Source organism: Panulirus ornatus, chromosome 18, assembly GCF_036320965.1.
Source record: "Panulirus ornatus isolate Po-2019 chromosome 18, ASM3632096v1, whole genome shotgun sequence".
In the NCBI taxonomy this organism is placed as follows: Eukaryota; Metazoa; Arthropoda; class Malacostraca; order Decapoda; family Palinuridae; genus Panulirus; species Panulirus ornatus.
This window is the reverse complement of record NC_092241.1, coordinates 58,884,139-58,906,722: the sequence shown is the minus strand read 5'-3', so window position 1 is coordinate 58,906,722 and position 22,584 is coordinate 58,884,139. Positions and strand designations below refer to the sequence as shown.

The following is a 22,584-nucleotide window of genomic DNA, read 5'->3' as shown; positions in this document are numbered from 1 at the left end:
CACCTTACACCACACACTGTCCTCAAACATCTCATTTCCAGCACATCCACCCTCCTGCGCACAACTCTATCCATAGCCCACGCCTCGCAACCATACAACATTGTTGGAACCACTATTCCTTCAAACATACCCATTTTTGCTTTCCGAGATAATGTTCTCGACTTCCACACATTCTTCAAGGCTCCCAGGATTTTCGCCCCCTCCCCCACCCTATGATTCACTTCCGCTTCCATGGTTCCATCCGCTGCCAGATCCACTCCCAGATATCTAAAACACTTTACTTCCTCCAGTTTTTCTCCATTCAAACTTACCTCCCAATTGACTTGACCCTCAACCCTACTGTACCTAATAACTTTGCTCTTATTCACATTTACTCTTAACTTTCTTCTTTCACACACTTTACCAAACTCAGTCACCAGCTTCTGCAGTTTCTCACATGAATCAGCCACCAGCACTGCATCATCAGCGAACAACTGACTCACTTCCCAAGCTCTCTCATCCACAACAGACTTCATACTTGCCCCTCTTTCCAAAACTCTTGCATTCACCTCCCTAACAACCCCATCCATAAATTAAACAACCATGGAGACATCACACACCCCTGCCGCAAACCTACATTCACTGAGAACCAATCACTTTCCTCTCTTCCTACACGTACACATGCCTTACATCCTCGATAAAAACTTTTCACTGCTTCTAACAACTTGCCTCCCACACCATATATTCTTAATACCTTCCACAGAGCATCTCTATCAACTCTATCATATGCCTTCTCCAGATCCATAAATGCTACATACAAATCCATTTGCTTTTCTAAGTATTTCTCACATACATTCTTCAAAGCAAACACCTGATCCACACATCCTCTACCACTAAAAATAGATAGAAACTATAATTCAACAAGTAATAGCAGATCTATATGAATACTGTCTTCATTTCCAGAAAGGCACTACCAATGCCAAACATTATTTAAGTCATTATCACTAGTTGTTATAAACAGAACAGGAACCTGTGTTTCCCAATGAATTTCAGTTACTAGCATTGGTCATGGACTTCCAGCAGAAATAAAAAAGGCTATTTAACTTCTGTTAATATGTTTTCACTATATTAATATATCATTCAACTAAAGGAGCAGCATGCTGATTCACTATAATTAAAACATGCAAAACATAATAACTGGTTATCTATTCATTTTGCTTTGTCGCTGTCTCCCGCGTTTGCGAGGTAGCGCAAGGAAACAGACGAAAGAAATGGCCCAACCCACCCCCATACACATGTATATACATACACGTCCACACACGCAAAAGTACATACCTATACATCCTAATGTACACATATATATACACACAGACACATACATATATACCCATGCACACAATTCACACTGTCTGCCTTTATTCATTCCCATCGCCACCTCGCCACACATGGGATACCATCCCCTTCCCCCGTCATGTGTGCGAGGTAGCGCTAGGAAAAGACAACAAAGGCCCCATTCGTTCACACTCAGTCTCTAGCTGTCATGAAATAATGCCCGAAACCACATCTTTCCACATCCAGTCCCTACACTACTTTCCATGGTTTACCCCAGACGCTTTACATGCCCTGATTCAATCCACTGACAGCACGTCAACCCCGGTATACCACATCACTCCAATTCACTCTATTCCTTGCCCGCCTTTCACCCTCCTGCATGTTCAGGCCCCGATCACACAAAATCTTTTTCACTCCATCTTTCCACCTCCAGTTTGGTCTCCCACTTCTCCTCGTTCCCTCCACCTCCGACACATATATCCTCTTAGTCAATCTTTCCTCACTCATTTTCTCCATGTGCCCAAACCATTTCAAAACACCCTCTTCTGCTCTCTCAACCAAGCTCTCTGTATTTCCACACACCTCTCTTACCCTTACATTACTTACTCGATCAAACCACCTCACACCACACATTGTCCTCAAACAGAGATTCTCATTTCCAGCACATCCACCCTCCTGCGCACAACTCTATCCATAGCCCACGCCTCGCAACCATACAACATTGTTGGAACCACTATTCCTTCAAACATACCCATTTTTGCTTTCCGAGATAATGTTCTCGACTTCCACACATTCTTCAAGGCTCCCAGGATTTTCGCCCCCTCCCCCACCCTATGATTCACTTCCGCTTCCATGGTTCCATCCGCTGCCAGATCCACTCCCAGCTATCTAAAACACTTTACTTCCTCCAGTTTTTCTCCATTCAAACTTACCTCCCAATTGACTTGACCCTCAACCCTACTGTACCTAATAACCTTGCTCTTATTCACATTTACTCTTAACTTTCTCCTTTCACACACTTTACCAAACTCAGCAACCAGCTTCTGCAGTTTCTCACATGAATCAGCCACCAGCGCTGTATCATCAGCGAACAACAACTGACTCACTTCCCAAGCTCTCTCATTCACAACAGACTTCATACTTGCCCCTCTTTCCAAAACTCTTGCATTCACCTCCCTAACAACCCCATCCATAAATTAAACAACCATGGAGACATCACACACCCCTGCCGCAAACCTACATTCACTGAGAACCAATCACTTTCCTCTCTTCCTACACGTACACATGCCTTACATCCTCGATAAAAACTTTTCACTGCTAATAACAACTTGCCTCCCACACCATATATTCTTAATACCTTCCACAGAGCATCTCTATCAACTCTATCATATGCCTTCTCCAGATCCATAAATGCTACATACAAATCCATTTGCTTTTCTAAGTATTTCTCACATACATTCTTCAAAGCAAACACCTGATCCACACATCCTCTACTACTTCTGAAACCACACTGCTCTTCCCCAATCTGATGCTCTGTACATGCCTTCACCATCTCAATCAATACCCTCCCATATAATTTACCAGGAATACTCAACAAACTTATACCTCTGTAATTTGAGCACTCACTCTTATCCCCTTTGCCTTTGTCCAATGGCACTATGCACGCATTCCGCCAATCCTCAGGCACCTCACCATGAGTCATACATACATTAAATAACCTTATCAACCAGTCAACAATACAGTCACCCCCTTTTTTAATAAATTCCACTGCAATACCATCCAAACCTGCTGCCTTGCCGGCTTTCATCTTCTGCAAAGCTTTTACTACCTCTTCTCTGTAACCTCACAAATTCTAGTAAAGCAAGCCTATCAACGTAATGCAGGGTACACAATTACTGTTCAGAGGGTTTCGTCTATTATGATACATTGTATCAATGACAAAAGGAGCTGATACTTTTTTAGAAGTGTACATAGATCTTAACAATGGTAAAATCACCACGAAATGTACCACTTTCTCCACTTAGGTAGGAAAAACAAAAACTAAATTAAAACATTTAAAAACATAAGTTTGTTGAGTATTCCTGGGAAATTGTATGGGAGGGTATTGATTGAGAGGGTGAAGGCATGTAAACAAAGCATCAGATTGGGGAAGAGCAGTGTGGTTTCAGAAGTGGTAGAGGATGTGTGGATCAGATGTTTGCTTTGAAGAATGTGAGAAATACTTAGAAAGACAAATGGATTTGTACGTAGCATTTATGATCTGGAGAAGGCATATGATAGAGTTGATAGAGATGCTCTGTGGAAGGTATCAAAAGTATATGGTGTAGAAGGCAAGTTGCTAGAAGCAGTGAAAAGTTTTTATCGACACTGTAAGGCATGTGACAAGTAGGAAGAGAGGAAAGTGACTGGTTCCCAGTGAATGTCGGTTTGTGGTAGGGGTGCGTGATGTCTCCATGGTTGTTTAATTTCTTTAGGGATGGGGTTGTTAGGGAGGTGAATGCAAGAGTTTTGGAGAGAGGGGCAAGTATGCAGTCCTGTTCTGGATGAGAGGGCTTGGGAAGTAAGTCAGTTGTTTTTACTGATGATACAGCACTGGAGGCTGATTCGGATGAGAAACTGCAAAAGCTGGAGACTAAGTTTGGTAAAGTGTGTGAAAGAAGAAAGCTGAGAGTAAATGTGAATAAGAGCAAGGTTATTAGGTACAGTAGGGTTGAAGGGTAAGTCAACTGGCAGGTAAGTTTGAAAGGAGAAAAACTAGAGGAAGTGAAGTGTTTTAGATATCTGGGAGTGGATTTGGCAGCGGATGGAACCAAAGAAGCGGATGTGAGTCACAGGGGGCGAAGGTTCTGGGAGCGTTGAAAAATGTGTGGAAGGCGAGAACATTATCTCAAAAAGCAAAAATGGGCATGTTTGAATGAATAGTGGTTCCAACAATGTTATATGGTTGCGAGGCATGGGCTATAGATAGGTTGTTCGGAAGAGGGTGGATGTGTTGGAAATGAGATGCTTGAGGACAATATGTGGTGTGAGGTGGTTTGATCGAGTAAGTAATGAAAAGGATAAGAGAGATGTGTGGTAATAAAAAGAGAGTGGTTGAGAGAGCAGAAGGTGTGTTGAAACGGTTTGGTCACATGGAGAGAATGAGTGAGGAAAGATTGACAAAGAGGATATCTGTGTCAGAGGTGGAGGGAACGAGAAGTGGGAGACCAATTTGGAGGTGGAAAGATGGCGTGAAAAAGATTTTGAGCAATCAGGGCCTGAACATGCAGGTGGGTGTAAGGCGTGCAAGGAATAGAGTGAATTGGAGTGATGTGGTGTACTGGGGTCGACATGCTGTCACTGGATTGAACCAGGGCATCTGAAGCGTCTGGGGTAAACCATGGAAAGTTTTGTGGGACCTGGATGTGGAAAGGGAGCTGTGGTTTCAGGTGCATTATTACATGACAACTAGAGACTGAGTGTGAATGAATGGGGCCTTTGTTGTCTTTTCCTAGTGCTACCTCGCACACATGAGGGGGGAGGGGGTTGTTATTCCATGTGTGGCGGGGTGGCGATGGGAATAAATTAAGGCAGACAGTATGAATTATGTACATGTGTATATATGTATATGTTGCTGTGTGTATCTACATGTGTACATTGTGATGTATAGGTATGTACATTTGCGTGTGCGGACATGTATGTATATACATGTGTATGTGGGTGGGTTGGGCCATTCTTTCGTCTGTTTCCTTGCGCTACCTTGCTAACGCGGGAGACAGCGACAAAGCAAAATAAATAAATACATCTTTTTTTCTTTTAAACTATTCGCCATTTCCCGCGTTAGCGAGGTAGCGTTGAGAACAGAGGACTGGGCCTTTTTTGGAATATCCTCACCTGGCCCCCTCTGTTCCTTCTTTTGGAAAAAAAAAAATGAGAGGGGAGGATTTCCAGCCCCCCGCTCCCTCCCCTTTTAGTCGCCTTCTACGACACGCAGGGAATACGTGCGAAGTATTCTTAATCCCCTATCCCCAGGGATAAAATCTCTGGGGATAGGGGATTAAGAAATAAATACATAAATAAATGAATAAAAAAATCTACAATGAATAAAAAGACAACTGAAATATCCTTTATGACACCTATAAATATTTGTTTGTTTCTTTCATCTGTTTCCTTGCGCTACCTCACAAACGCGGGAGACAGCGACAAAGTATAATTAATAATATAAAAATATTTGTTTGTACATAAATAGAACCAAGAATTAATCTTCAACTATAATTCATTCTTAAAGAGTAGATCAGGTCAAAACAGCCCTTTAGTAATCCAAGAAGGCCAAAGCTAACAAGTTGCAAGTGCCTTTGGCTGAAGGTCCTATATACAAATACCTAGTAGCAAATGGAAAGGAGTCTACAAGATTGCATTCCAGACACTGTGAGAGAGGTGGAGACAAAACTTACAAATCAACTTAACTCTGACTTTGTTTGTCCAGAGAGGTAAACAATAACAAGAAGCGATACATAAATTAAAAGTGGAGGGTTTAGCCCTCTTGATAAGGGATTCCATTAAATTCCAGGAAAATCAGTAGATGGTGCCTTTAGAAAATACAAAATGAAGAAGAGTACAGTGAGTAGGGAGTGTATTACATTATCTTTAATTCACAATTCTCCAAAGAACTGCAACAATGCAGAACAGGTGGACAATGAGAATAATGAACAATATGGGTGTTGAAAGATGTAATAAGGCACTCTCTCCAAGGAGATGACACTTACTGACAATGGGGAATTTCAATTACATTGAAATGAGTACAAAAACTAATATTCCAATGGAGATGCTGTCTTGAAGACTGCATCAACATGTAACAAAGCATATGAGAACTCAGTGAGATAATACATCATGCAGACTTGACCTTATCTTTATCCAATGCAGCATTGAAATAGACCATATATGATCCTCATACTGAAAACGATGATCATGCAGAGCTTGTTTTTGAATATGTAGTGGTGGAGGATGAAAGTGGGGGAGCAGACTGGGTACAGAAACCAATGAGGAGTACAGTCATGGCAACAACGCAGAACTGATCAGGTTCTCCGAGAGTGATGATTGGGAGTGGGAGTTCTATAAGAATACAGACCAGTGCTACAAGAGGTTCTACAAAATCTACACTGAAGGCATCAGAATATGGGTACCTCTGATGGCCAACTAGAGTGGAGCAAAATGGAGAGAGGTATGATTCAATAAGTGTCATAAAGCAAAAGCTCAGGATTTATCATGGAGACACTGCAGCCAGCCAGCATACAAAATACACAGTAGAGCAAGGAAATGAGTATTGCAGAGTAAGGAGGTAGAAGCAGAAGGATTCCAAAAAAGGCTTTATGGAAAACCAAAACACCAATCCAAAACTTAAATATAAAGTCATAAGGAACAAACTCAGCGAGAGCAACTAATTAGGCTTTAGGAGTCAAACAGATTTCTTGAGGACAATAATGCACATCAGAATTACCATGGTGGGAAGGGGATGAAGTCTTGGAATGTATAATAACTGACAGAAATGACATAATCAGGCTATTAAAACCACTTAACTCATCTATAGCCAAAGGCCCTGATGAAGTTTCCCCATACATGCTGAAAGAAATATGGAAACACTTGCTAAACTACAAGAAATGTTGTTCAAGAAGTCATCAGTGAATAAAGTAGCACCAAAGGTGTGGAATAGGGCAAATTTTGGGCCTATATTTAAAATTGGGATCATTAAACTTTACTGAACTACAGGCCAGTCTAACAAACAACTATGGTTTGTAAACCATAGTTAAATATGATGAAAAGGCAAGTAAAAATGACTTCTTGCAAAGGAAAACTTTCTAAATGGGAAATACCATGGCTTTTGGGAAAGGAGGTCATGCATAACCAATCTTCTAGACTTTTATGACAAGGTGACCTCCATCTTAGATCAAAGAAAACAATGAGTAGACTGTGTTCTTGGACCACCAAAAAACCTTTGACATGATTTCTCATCGCAGGTTGATTAAAAAGCGAGATCTACAGGATGGAATAAGTGGCTGGCTCCTAACTGGAGGAAGTAAAGACCATGAACACAGGTAAGAGATGCATCCCCAAAGTGGATCAGCATTACAAGTGGCATACCACAAAAGGCTTGGTCTTGGGTCTACTACTATTCTTAGTGTATATATGACTCATATTGTTCCAAGCCATGTTTGTAGATGATGCCAATATCATGAAGGAAATTTTCTTTTTTTCTTTTTTTTTGCTGTCTCCCGCGTTTGCGAGGTAGCGCAAGGAAACAGACGAAAGAAATGGCCCAACCCACCCCCATACACATGTATATACATACGTCCACACACACAAATATACATACCTACACAGCTTTCCATGGTTTACCCCAGACGCTTCACATGCCTTGATTCAATCCACTGACAGCACGTCAACCCCGGTATACCACATCGCTCCAATTCACTCTATTCCTTGCCCTCCTTTCACCCTCCTGCATGTTCAGGCCCCGATCACACAAAATCTTTTTCACTCCATCTTTCCACCTCCAATTTGGTCTCCCTCTTCTCCTCGTTCCCTCCACCTCCGACACATATATCCTCTTGGTCAATCTTTCCTCACTCATTCTCTCAATGTGACCAAACCATTTCAAAACACCCTCTTCTGCTCTCTCAACCACGCTCTTTTTATTTCCACACATCTCTCTTACCCTTACGTTACTTACTCGATCAAACCACCTCACACCACACATTGTCCTCAAACATCTCATTTCCAGCACATCCATCCTCCTGCGCACAACTCTATCCACAGTCCACGCCTCGCAACCATACAACATTGTTGGAACCACTATTTCTTCAAACATACCCATTTTTGCTTTCCGAGATAATGTTCTCGACTTCCACACATTCTTCAAGGCTCCCAGAATTTTCGCCCCCTCCCCCACCCTATGATCCACTTCCGCTTCCATGTTTCCATCCGCTGCCAGATCCACTCCCAGATATCTAAAACACTTCACTTCCTCCAGTTTTTCTCCATTCACACTCACCTCCCAATTGACTTGACCCTCAACCCTACTGTACCTAATAACCTTGCTCTTATTCACATTTACTCTTAACTTTCTTCTTTCACACACTTTACCAAACTCAGTCACCAGCTTCTGCAGTTTCTCACATGAATCAGCCACCAGCGCTGTATCATCAGCGAACAACAACTGACTCACTTCCCAAGCTCTCTCATCCCCAACAGACTTCATCCTTGCCCCTCTTTCCAAAACTCTTGCATTCACCTACAGGGGAAACTGGACAAACTCCTAAGTTGTTTAGATAACTGGATGACGAGATTCAATCCAAGTAAACGCAAGGTGATGATGATGGGACAGTGAAAGAAGGCTTTGGTGTGATCATCACTTAGTGGGAGTCAAATTACAGGAATCTGCATATAAAAGAGATCTAAGGGTTAACACTGTGCCTCATTAAGGGCCCGAGTTACACATTAGGAGAACTGTGAAAAAGGCGAACTGTCTATTGGCAAATATAGTACTGGGGAAATGTAATACTTTCTACGTATACCCTGCATGTCATACAAGACAACTAAGAGGGGTGGAAGCAGGGGGCTGGATATCCTCCCCTCCAGTTTTTACTTTTCCAAAAGAAGGAACGGAGGCAGGCGGCCAAGTAAGGATTTACCCTCTCAGGCTCAGTCCTTTGTTCTTGACGCTACCTGGCTAACACGGGAAATGGCGAATATGTCAAGTGTAATACACTAAAACCACAGCTCCCTATCCACATTCAGGCCCCAAAGACCTTTTCCACGGCTTACCCCAGATGTTTCACATGCCCTGGTTCAGTCCACACTCTTTTTATTTCCACACATCTCTCTTACCCTTTCATTACTTACTCAATCAAACCTCCTTACACAATGTATTGTCCTCAAACATTTAATTTTCAACAAATCCACCCTCCTCTGCCTCACAACCATATAATATTGTTGGAACTACTAATCCTTCAAACATTCCCATTTTTGCTGTCCGGGATAACGTCCCATCCTTCCACACATTCTTCATCACTCCCAGAACTTTCATCCCATCCCTCACCCTGTGACTTACTTCCATGGTTCCATTCATTGCTAAGTCCACTCCCAGATATCTATAACCTCAGCCTGAACCAGGTACCCATTTTATCGACCAATCCCTAAGGGTGGATGAACAGCAAGGTTGACTGTGGACCGACTGCTGTAACCAGGATTCAAACCTATGTGCCCAACCCTCGGTGGCCCATAAATGCATCACCCTGTCCCACAGGAAACAGCATCGCTACCCCCTGCTTCAGCAAGGTAGTGCCAGGAAAAAAGACAAAAAAGGCCATATTCATTCACACTCAGTATTAATGGGATGGCCTTGATTAGGGCCTAAGCAGCCCATGCCATCTCAGTTAACATAAATAAAAACTGCTATGAGTTTAGCAGAAAAAGAAGCATCACACATAAGAGACAGCAATTTACCCAAGGAAAGTAAGAAAAGAAGTCACATAAGTTATTCCAGTCAGCTTTGTAAATGAATCACAAGTCTGGTCACCATACCTAAATAAGCACAAGACCTAACTGAAAAGAGCAGCTAAGATGATACCTGAATAGATGTGAGATACATCTGGTGATAAGCCTGTTTGTGGATGATACTGTGTTGTTTGCTGAGTGAAGAGGAGTTGCAGAAGTCTGTAAGTGTGTTTTATGATTTGTGTAAGCATAGGAGATTAAAGGTGAATGCTAGTAAAAGTAAAGTAATGGTGTCTGAAAGAAAACAGAGTGAAAGAATTGATTTTGCAAAGCCCTATAAAATGAGAGAAAAAAATGTACTAAACTGCTTTACAAATAAGGGGGAGAAAGACAAGAAGAGGTGAAAGAATCTAAGTGATTGGGAACTATCTTGGTTTGAAAGAATCTCAGTGTTTAGGAACTATCTTGGTTAAGTTTGAAGACATGGGAGAGATAAGGGAAAGAGAAGTGCACAAGAGTTATTGGGTCCTGTAACAGAATAATAAAGGGTAGAGGAAGTGAAGGATTAAGGCATGTGCAGAGCATGAGACTGGGGAGGAACAGCGTGGCTTTAAAAGTGGTACATGTGTCGACTATGTGTTTCTTTAATGCTTTAAAGTATGAGACATACTTAGAGAAACAGAAGGATCTGTATGAGGCATTTATGGATCTGAAGAAAGTATATAATAGGGTTGATAAAGATGCCTTGTGGAAGGTTTTAATAATATATGGTGTGGGGGGAAAGCTGCTATAAGCAGTGAGTTTTTATCAAGAATGAAAGTTGTGTACGAGCAGGAAGAGAGGAGAGTGAATGGTTCCAGGTGAAGGTTGGTGTGCAGCAAACTTTATAGTTCACACAACCCTGACCACACAAGATATAATAATTGATTTGATTTGTGCCGGTATCATCGGCAAGTTTATTGGAAAAGGAAAATATTATCGCAAAGGTGACCTCCCAAACAGTGATCATATTCCCATGATAGGAATGAGGTTGAGAGAGCTGAGGCAGGTGCTGAAATAGTTTGGACACATGGGATGACTGAGTGGAGAGAAGTTGATAAAGAGGATGGGTGTGTCCGAAGTGTAGGGAAGTAGAAATATGGGGAACCAAAGTAGAGAAGGAAGGATGAGGTGAAAAAGATTTTTGAGTGATTTGGACCTGAACATGCAGGAGAGTTAAAGGCATGCAGGATAGACAGCACTAAAATGATGTGGTATACATAGGTCGACATGCAATCACTGGACTGAACTAAGGTACGTGAAGCGGCCGGGGTAAACCATAGAAAGGTCTGTGGGGCCTAGATGTGGATAAGGAGCTGTGGTTACTGTGCATAACACATGACAGCTAAAGTATGGATGTGATCCAATGCAGCTTTTTTTCGTCTATTCCTAGCACTACCTCTCAAACACAGGAAATGGCAATCAAGTATGAAAAAATAAATGTAATTGATATAAATAATGAAATATAACTTAAAATAGTAATCATGAGTGTACTTGCCTTTTGCATTCAGCTCATTGCGTTGAGCCTGCAGTCTTCTTAGATCTTGCATTTTCTCTGCTATAATGGCTTGCAGGTTTTCTGTCTTGTGGGTATAGTAAGATTTGTACCCTTCACCTTTCTTATTCTCCAGCTCCATCTGCCAAAAAGTAAATGCTGTAAGTACATGGCCATGGAACCAGTTTCAACCAGCAAATGCTTTACTACAGTCATATCCAGTAATATCTAAAGCAATGTTTCTACTAATGTTTGAAAATGAGGATGAACTAGTCCCCTTCAATATACTTTTCAAGGCAATATATAAAACATTTGAACTTGCTATTTCATCACTCTCTTGAACCTTTTCATTGCATCATATTACTATCACAGTATTACATATTACTGCATATGCCATGCCACCACCATGACTTTAAACCTTCGTACCTTCATTTGAATTCCTAACTCATATACGATTCCACATCTTATCTACATATGTTACTAGAAACATAACAATACAGGTAGAAAAAAAATCACATTTCAGACAACCCTAAAGCAACAAAGAGAGTGAAACTGCATCATCACAAAATGTGAGATGCAAGGAGGAACAATCATAATCAATTCTTCTGTAAAAGAAACATTTTCTCATGTTATCGCTCATATCTTTGCAAATTATCAATATGCGATTTGTCAAATAACTGAATCATCTGAGCACATTCTTGTCAAAGAAATTCTCCCTTCCAAAGGGTTCATCCTTTCTCTACTACTGCCTGTAGTGCAGTCTTGATGCTGCAGAAACCCTTAGAGAAGGGATCCTATGGTTATATAATAGATGTAATAATAATAATAGTAATAATCATAGTAATAATGATAAAAGTAACTTTTCTTTCATATTTGTTCAATGTTCCCTGCATCAGAGACAGCACCAGAAACATAAAGGCCTCATTTGCTCACATCCAATCACTTGCTGTAATGCTAAACATTATCCAAACTAGATATGTTGTTCTTTATACAAATTCATTTTAACCCTTTCATTGCACCAAGCATTATCATAATATTATGAAGTACAGTGTACGTTTGCTTAAATTCTGAGGTGATGTATGATTCCACATCTTGTCCACAAATACTCCTAGAAACTAAATAATAATAAACAGCATACCAAAGATGCCCTAGAATAGTAGAATAAAGCGTAACTGCATCAATATTTGAGAAAGCTCAATGTAAGGTCATTACAGTAAAAAGTTTACAATAAACAAAAAAAATTTCTCTTTTACCTTTTGACGAGAATATATCTTCTTTCATTTACTTATAAATAATGTCCTGCCTATGTAAATGATAAGTAAATAATGTCTATTTATCTATCTGTATCTCTGGCCATGACAAAAAGTCTCTATAAGTGGTGAACTCGTGCTATTCTTTTAGCCTTTAGTGTCTCACCCTTAACAGGCCACTGGCATAGAGCGACTCTAGCACAATGTTTTCAGAGGCTCCTACCTTCCAAATGACTACTTCCACCTGAGGTGTCTACCTAATGTTCTAACCTATTACTATTTCCTAATGCTCCTACCTACTGCTACTTAGTGCTCCTGTGTTAGTTCCTACCTACTACTTCTGCCTAATTCTCCCACCATTTTGCCAAAGGCAGAGCTAGTGCATAACACTCACCACAGGAAAAATCTAGTTATAAAGAGTGAGTTGTAGGAGTTAAGTGTTGTCAAGTGTTATGTGTGACATGGAAAGTGCAATTCGACAACCACAGAAGTGCTGGCTCTCTATGCAGCCATCACTAACCCTACCAATGGCCAGGCAGGTATCACCAGTAATATACCTCCCTGATCAGTGGCTGCCTACCAACTACAAATAATGCATGTAAAATATAGAAAAACATTTTAAATGTATTTTACAACTATGAAAATGATACATATGAAATGTGTGAAATCATGCCTTATAAAAGATAATCCATAAAGGGTATAGTCTTCAGGTGTATGCTGAATAAAATCACACCAACAAAAAACCTAGGATCATTATAACCATTCATAACTGCATAACGCCGGAGTTACTCCAAAACCCTTATTCCAGGAGCTCCAGCAACTCCAAGGATGCACTACTTCCAATAACAGGGAAATAATGGATTCCTTTGTAGTGAGACGTCCTCCAACAAGACTGTACTCCCTACCATCAAGAGATGATTATACATCCTTGCCGAAGGTGAATTTTCACTCACTACATAACCACAAGCAGGCTGAGTCCAGCAACTATGCTTATATATACAATGAATGTCCTAGCCTTCCCTAAGAGTGTGCCATTCGTGAGCTGAGTACCCTCTCACACCAATATGGAGAAAAATATACTCCTATTTACAGGAATTTAATTCAAAAATACATACTAATTCTGCAGATTTGCCTATTTCTAACTAATGTGGGGACTACCGTTTAAGAAAGAATGCTATGTATGATGTCTAGGAGACCAATCTGCTGAGAGCAATAAGGCATAATTGTTAGTTCTATTTTAAGCAAATAAGAATCTTCTCTTATATCAATCATTACACTACCTGCTCTCGTGAACACATCTATGACAGTTTTGATAGGACACTGTGTTACTTTGGTACACCTCAGATGATTAGGGGATTTCATGGTCTGTTGTGCCGACAAGATTAAATGCGTCCTAGGTGGTTTGAAGGAGTGAAAAGACAAAGCAATCAGATAACTGAATAATAATTGCGAACTTGATGTCTACTGAGACGCTTCTCAGCACAGCTGTGGGCCAGTACAGGTAAGACGACCTGCGGGACGGTATAAAACAATGGATGGCCGAGCAGACGTTGTCCTGTGGATTATGGGCAGCACTTTGGCCTTGACTAGATCACATTATATCTTAAACAAGACCGCTGACCGTATCACATTGGTATCAACTGACAAAACCTGTAGCTCACTTGTACACGGTTCTATGTGGTAACAGCGCACCGATGACCGTCTTTAGGTGCAGAAAAATTCTGACCTTACACCAGGTGCTAAGGTTAAGTCAGGCCACCACATAGCCAGCAGGTAACTACACACAACATGACTTCCTATATTAATCATTAGTCCAGTTTTCTTACATTTGTTAAAAAGAATTTAAACATCCCGTACTTAAACGTCAAAAACTTGAGGAAAATTATTATCAATGCAGTTGTTTACCTTCTCTGCGGTCCCCATTTCGCCTGTCACTACGGAATATCGACTTTATAGCAAATTCTTCTTGATATATGTAACAATTATATTTTTCCATTATCATTCCACTTACTTCTGTCTATTCATTTTAATATCAAGGAAGGGGTATCGACCTTATGTAATTGATTCATATCGTATTTCTGAAGTACTAAAGTAAGTCAACGTTTTGTTAGACTTTAGTTAAGAGTTGAAATAGAAAAAGAATTCAAACTCTGATAAAATAGAGAAATTCATTGCCTTATCGAGGCATCAATATTAACACCAAAGTGGTTGTTTAAACATGCTTGAGATTTTCTTCTATGAAGTTATTATAGTCTAGATTGCACCGGTTTGAATTAGTGCAAATTGTTACATTTTTTAAGGTTACGGAAGGATTTCCCTGTCGTAATATTCTTTTTTAACGTGAGATGCCGCGTAAGATGCGTAAAATGATATATACTGTCGTATATGAAAGTTATCCAAATCAATTTTCGCACACCCCAGGCTGAAGCTGCCTCAAACTGTAATAGTGACAATTTATGAGAGAATTTAACTCGTGTTCTTGGTCGGATTGGAAATATCTAGCTGAAAATGATTACTTTGAACCTGAATTGGATCATTTATGATGACTAGTGGTAGAAATTTCACCCTGCAACACCAAAGATAAATTAATAAGCAACGTGATTTATTGGTTTCTTAGTATCCCTGACCAGATACTTTTTAACCCTATCGCAGTCACAGTTGGCTTACGAAGAAGGGTGGATTATATTCGAAAATAAGTTTGTTAGGCGGCTAAGGATTATGAATGTCATGCAGGGAAACGTTAAGGGTGATACATCCCCTTCCTGGGGTCGAGATATTTCAGATAGTAGTTGTAACGTTTAGTTATGGTTGTCTGTCTAGACACCCTTCAGAAATGTGCGGTTGCAAAGTGCGGAAGCTCAGATAGCTCAACTGAAGAAGTGAGTCAGGAGACTCGGCGCTGCAGGAGGGCTAACAGGGTCCCGTGGTGCTGTTGCAGGAGGGCTGGGGCGTTGCCGGGATCATGTGGTGCTGCTGCAGGAGGGCTAAGATATTACTGAGGTTCAATTTTGCTGCTGCAGGAGAGAAGCGATATTACCAAGGACACGTGGTGCTGACGCAGGGGGGCTGAGACGTTGCTGGGGTCCCTTTGTACTGCTGATATAGGGCTGAGGTCTCTCCGGGCTCAGCTGGTGTTGCTACAGAAGGGCTGAGGTATTGCCGAGGTCCTGCTTTGTTGCTGCTGCTGGATGACGGAGGCTTTACTAAAGCCCCATGGCGCTCCTACAGGAGAGTTTAAGTGTTGGTAAAGTTTCATTGTACTGCAGGCTGAACAACGTCTCGGGGGTCTTGTAGTGCTGATGTAGGAGGGCTGAGGCGTCTCTGGAGTCTTGTAGTGCTGATGTAGGAGGGCTGAGGCGTTTCTGGGGTCTTGTGTTTGCTGATGTAGAAGGGCTGAAGCGTCTCTGGAGTCTTATTATGTTGATGTAGAAGGACTGAGGTGTCTGGGGTCTTGTGGTGTCGATGTAGAAGGGCTGAGGCGTGTCTGGTGTCCTGTGGAAAATATAATACTTCCCTAAGCCGACAGAAATCTGATAAATACTAATCGAATAATCACAGATTCTTCTAAAAGAGTAAACATTTATAATTTATTTACAAGCTTGAATATCTTCCCGCGTATATTTCAACATAAGATTAAAATCAAGCATGATTTTTTTTTCGTTATACTGTGGTTTTCAAGAAAATCAAATACACTCGCAAAACATCATAATGCCTCTCTAAGACGACAGAAACCCAATAAATACGAACAGAATGATCACAAATTTGTTTAAAAGAGTAAATATCTATTACTTATTTACAAGCTTTAAAGTCACCAAAAATATATTTCAACCCTAGATTCCAATTCAGCATGAATTATTGTCCTTATACTATGGTTTTCAAGAAAATCGGATACCATGAAAAAAATACCAAAAATTGCAGGTAATAGTTCAGGGAATTTTTTAGCTCAAAAATCTTTTTGTTTACGAATTGAAATATGACATAATGAAACACTTCTATAACGTAAATAATCAGGGAAAATATCTCAAAATTCTTCTCCAAGCCGATAGGCACCCAATAAACACTAACTGAATAATTACGGATTTTTCTAGAAGAGTAACCGTTGATTATCTAATTACAGGCCTTAATATCCCAGAACACATATTTCAATCCCAGATTGGAATTCAGCATGGAAATTGGTCCTAATACTGAGATTTTCAAGAAATTCTAATACCCTCACAAAAATACCTGAAATTACGAGAAATTTTTTTAGTCCAAAAAATCTTTTTGCTTTCCAATTCAAATATGACACAATGAAACACTTTAATAATTGAAACAATCAAGAATATCTCATAATGCTTCCACAAGCCGACAAGAACCCAATAAATATGAATCGAATAGTTACAAAATCTTATAAAAGAGTGAATATTTATTAATCATTTACAGGTTTTAATGTCCACTAACATATATTTTAACTCCAGATTCCAATTCACCATGAAATATTGTCCAGGTACTGAGGTTTTCAAGCAAATCTGATAACCTCGCAAAAATACAAAAAGAAAATGCAGGTAAAAGTTCAGGAATTTTTTTGGCCCCAAAATCTTTCTGTTTCGCAGTTCAAATATGACATGATGAAACACTTTCATAACTGCAATAGTAACAATAATTGTATCATAATGCCGACAGAAACCCAATGTACGAACCGAATGATCACAAATTTGTCTTAGAGAGTCAACATGTATTACATATTTACAGGTTTTAATGTCTATCAACATGTATTTCAACCCCAGATTCCAATTCAGCATGAATTATTGTCCTTATACTGTGGTTCTCAAGAATATTTTGATATCTTGACAAAAATACCAAAAATTCGTAATTTTTAGCCCAAAAATCTCTTAGTTTATGAATAGAAATATGACGTAATGAAACACTTCTATAATTCAAATAATCACGGAAAATATCTTGAATATGATTCTTCTCCAAGCCAATAGATACTCAGTAAATACGAACAGAATAATCACAGACTCTTCTAAGAGAGCAGCCATTAACTATTTATTTAAAAGCTTTAACATCCAACAACATAAATTTCAATCCCATATCAGCATGATAATTCGTCCTTATATTGAGGTTTTCAACAAATTCTAATACACTCCCAAAAATACCAGAAATTACTAGATCTTTTTTACCCCAAAAGTCTTTTTCTTTTCCAATTCAACTATGACATACTAAACCACTTTTATCATTGAAATAATCATGGAAAATATCTCATATTGCTTCCACAGGCCGACAAAACCCAATAAATATGAACCGAGTAATAACAATCTTATCAGTGTAAATATTTATTACTCACAGGTTTTAATGTCCATCAACATATATTTTAACCCCAGATTCGAATTTGCCAAGAAATATTGTCCTAGTAGTGAAGTTTTTAAGAGAATCTAATAATCTCGAAAAATTACAAAAAATTCAAGGTAATAGTTCAGGGAATGTTTTAGCTCAAAAAAACTTTTCTTTTGCAGTTCAAATATGACATGATGAAACACTTCCATAACTGAAATAGTAACGGGAAATATATCATAATGCTTCTCTAAACCGACAGAAACCCAAGAAATACGAACCGAATCATCTCAAATTCGTCTAAAAGAGTAAACATCTATTACTTATTTACATGTTTTGATGTCCACCAATATATTTTTCACCCCTATATTCAAATTCAGCATGAATTATCGTCCTTATAACTTAGTTTTCAAAATTTGATACTTTGAAAAAAATACCAAAAATTGCAGGCATAAGTTCAGGGAATTTTTTACCCCCAAAAATCTTTGTTTACGAATTGAAATATGACACAATGAAACACTTCTATAACTTAAATAATCACGGAAAATATTTCATAAATCTTCTCCAAGTCGATAGATACCCAATAAATACGAACAGAATAATCACAGATTCTTCTAAGAGATTATCTTTCATTATTTATTTACAGAGTGAAAATTGTTCCTTATATTGAGGTTTTCAAGAAATTCGAATACCCTCTCAACAATACAAGAAATTATGAGAAATTCTTTTAGCTAAAAACATCTTTTTGTTTTCCAATTGAAATATGACATAATGAAACACTTTTTTAATTGAAATGATCAAGAAAAGTATCTCATAATGCTTCCACAAGTCGACAAAAACATAATAAATATGAACCGAATAATCACAAAATCTTATAGAATTGTAAATATTTATTACTCATTTATAGGTTTTAAAGTAGACTAACATATTTTTTAACACCAGATTCAATTTCAACATGAAACATTGTCCTTGTATTGTGGTTTTTAAGAAAATCTAATACCCTCAAAAAAATACAAAAATTTGCAGGTAATAGTTCAGGGATTTTTTTAGCCCAAAAATCTTTTTGTTTCTCACGTCAAATATGACATAAGGAAACACTTCCATAACTGAAATAGTAATGGAAATATATCATAATGCTTCTCTAAGCCGACAGAAACCCAATAAATACGAACCAAATGATCACAAATTTGTTTAAAAGAGTAAATATCTATTACTTATTTACAAGCTTTAAAGTCACCAAAAATATATTTCAACCCTAGATTCCAATTCAGCATGAATTATTGTCCTTATACTATGGTTTTCAAGAAAATCGGATACCATGAAAAAAATACCAAAAATTGCAGGTAATAGTTCAGGGAATTTTTTAGCTCAAAAATCTTTTTGTTTACGAATTGAAATATGACATAATGAAACACTTCTATAACGTAAATAATCAGGGAAAATATCTTAAAATTCTTCTCCAAGCCGATAGGCACCCAATAAACACTAACTGAATAATTACGGATTTTTCTAGAAGAGTAACCGTTGATTATCTAATTACAGGCCTTAATATCCCAGAACACATATTTCAATCCCAGATTGGAATTCAGCATGGAAATTGGTCCTAATACTGAGATTTTCAAGAAATTCTAATACCCTCACAAAAATACCTGAAATTACGAGAAATTCTTTTAGTCCAAAAAATCTTTTTGCTTTCCAATTCAAATATGACACAATGAAACACTTTAATAATTGAAACAATCAAGAATATCTCATAATGCTTCCACAAGCCGACAAGAATCCAATAAATATGAATCGAATAGTTACAAAATCTTATAAAAGAGTGAATATTTATTAATCATTTACAGGTTTTAATGTCCACTAACATATATTTTAACTCCAGATTCCAATTCACCATGAAATATTGTCCAGGTACTGAGGTTTTCAAGCAAATCTGATAACCTCGCAAAAATACAAAAAGAAAATGCAGGTAAAAGTTCAGGAATTTTTTTGGCCCCAAAATCTTTCTGTTTCGCAGTTCAAATATGACATGATGAAACACTTTCATAACTGCAATAGTAACAATAATTATATCATAATGCCGACAGAAACCCAATGTACGAACCGAATGATCACAAATTTGTCTTAGAGAGTCAACATGTATTACATATTTACAGGTTTTAATGTCTATCAACATGTATTTCAACCCCAGATTCCAATTCAGCATGAATTATTGTCCTTATACTGTGGTTCTCAAGAATATTTTGATATCTTGACAAAAATACCAAAAATTACATAATTTTTAGCCCAAAAATCTCTTAGTTTATGAATAGAAATATGACGTAATGAAACACTTCTATAATTCAAATAATCACGGAAAATATCTTCAATGTGATTCTTCTCCAAGCCAATAGATACTCAGTAAATACGAACAGAATAATCACAGACTCTTCTAAGAGAGCAGCCATTAACTATTTATTTAAAAGCTTTAACATCCAACAATATAAATTTCAATCCCATATCAGCATGATAATTCGTCCTTATATTGAGGTTTTCAACAAATTCTAATACACTCCCAAAAATACCAGAAATTACTAGATTTTTTTTACCCCAAAAGTCTTTTTCTTTTCCAATTCAACTATGACATACTAAAACACTTCTATCATTGAAACAATCATGGAAAATATCTCATATTGCTTCCACAGGCCGACAAAACCCAATAAATATGAACCGAATAATAACAATCTTATCAGTGTAAATATTTATTACTCACAGGTTTTAATGTCCATCAACATATATTTTAACCCCAGATTCGAATTTGCCAAGAAATATTGTCCTAGTAGTGAAGTTTTTAAGAGAATCTAATAATCTCGAAAAATTACAAAAAATTCAAGGTAATAGTTCAGGGAATGTTTTAGCTCAAAAAAACTTTTCTTTTGCAGTTCAAATATGACATAATGAAACACTTCCATAACTGAAATAGTAACATGAAATATATCATAATGCTTCTCTAAACCGACAGAAACCCAAGAAATACGAACCGAATCATCACAAATTCGTCTAAAAGAGTAAACATCTATTACTTATTTACATGTTTTGATGTCCACCAATATATTTTTCACCCCTATATTCAAATTCAGCATGAATTATCGTCCTTATAACTTAGTTTTCAAAATTTGATACTTTGAAAAAAATACCAAAAATTGCAGGTATAAGTTAAGGGAATTTTTTACCCCCAAAAATCTTTGTTTACGAATTGAAATATGACACAATGAAACACTTCTATAACTTAAATAATCACGGAAAATATTTCATAAATCTTCTCCAAGTCGATAGATACCCAATAAATACGAACAGAATAATTACAGATTCTTCTAAGAGATTATCTTTCATTATTTATTTACAGAGTGAAAATTGTTCCTTATATTGAGGTTTTCAAGAAATTCTAATACCCTCTCAACAATACAAGAAATTATGAGAAATTCTTTTAGCTAAAAACATCTTTTTGTTTTCCAATTGAAATATGACATAATGAAACACTTTTTTAATTGAAATGATCAAGAAAAGTATCTCATAATGCTTCCACAAGTCGACAAAAACATAATAAATATGAACCGAATAATCACAAAATCTTATAGAATTGTAAATATTTATTACTCATTTATAGGTTTTAAAGTAGACTAACATATTTTTTTAACCCCAGATTCAATTTCAGCATGAAACATTGTCCTTGTATTGTGGTTTTTAAGAAAATCTAATACCCTCGAAAAAATACAAAAATTTGCAGGTAATAGTTCAGGGATTTTTTTAGCCCAAAAATCTTTTTGTTTCTCACGTCAAATATGACATAAGGAAACACTTCCATAACTGAAATAGTAATGGAAATATATCATAATGCTTCTCTAAGCCGACAGAAACCCAATAAATACGAACAGAATGATCACAAATTTGTTTAAAAGAGTAAATAGCTATTACTTATTTACAAGCTTTAAAGTCACCAAAAATATATTTCAACCCTAGATTCCAATTCAGCTTGAATTATTGTCCTTATACTATGGTTTTCAAGAAAATCGGATACCATGAAAAAAATACCAAAAATTGCAGGTAATAGTTCAGGGAATTTTTTAGCTCAAAAATCTTTTTGTTTACGAATTGAAATATGACATGATGAAACACTTCTATAACGTAAATAATCAGGGAAAATATCTCAAAATTCTTCTCCAAGCCGATAGGCACCCAATAAACACTAACTGAATAATTACGGATTTTTCTAGAAGAGTAACCGTTGATTATCTAATTACAGGCCTTAATATCCCAGAACACATATTTCAATCCCAGATTGGAATTCAGCATGGAAATTGGTCCTAATACTGAGATTTTCAAGAAATTCTAATACCCTCACAAAAATACCTGAAATTACGAGAAATTTTTTTAGTCCAAAAAATCTTTTTGCTTTCCAATTCAAATATGACACAATGAAACACTTTAATAATTGAAACAATCAAGAATATCTCATAATGCTTCCACAAGCCGACAAGAACCCAATAAATATGAATCGAATAGTTACAAAATCTTATAAAAGAGTGAATATTTATTAATCATTTACAGGTTTTAATGTCCACTAACATATATTTTAACTCCAGATTCCAATTCACCATGAAATATTGTCCAGGTACTGAGGTTTTCAAGCAAATCTGATAACCTCGCAAAAATACAAAAAGAAAA

General features: G+C 37.7%; 1 protein-coding gene across 4 annotated transcripts in view; it reads right to left on the bottom strand.

The window, feature by feature from the left end:
- Positions 1-14,623, bottom strand: part of LOC139755166 (26S proteasome regulatory subunit 8) — a 39,103-nt gene extending 24,480 nt beyond the window's left edge. The window contains exons 1-2 of one of the 4 annotated variants that reach the window (XM_071673328.1): positions 14,473-14,623; positions 11,321-11,459 (exon numbers count right to left, since the gene is read on the bottom strand). In XM_071673328.1, coding sequence (XP_071529429.1) covers positions 11,321-11,459; positions 14,473-14,490 — 157 coding nt within the window. In that variant the 5' untranslated portion in view covers positions 14,491-14,623. Of the gene's footprint in view, positions 1-11,320; positions 11,460-13,847; positions 13,881-14,228; positions 14,253-14,393; positions 14,433-14,472 lie in introns of those variants that run through there. The other 3 variants (XM_071673327.1, XM_071673331.1, XM_071673330.1) reach the window with 3 other exon arrangements.
- Between the last annotated feature and the right edge of the window lie 7,961 nt (positions 14,624-22,584).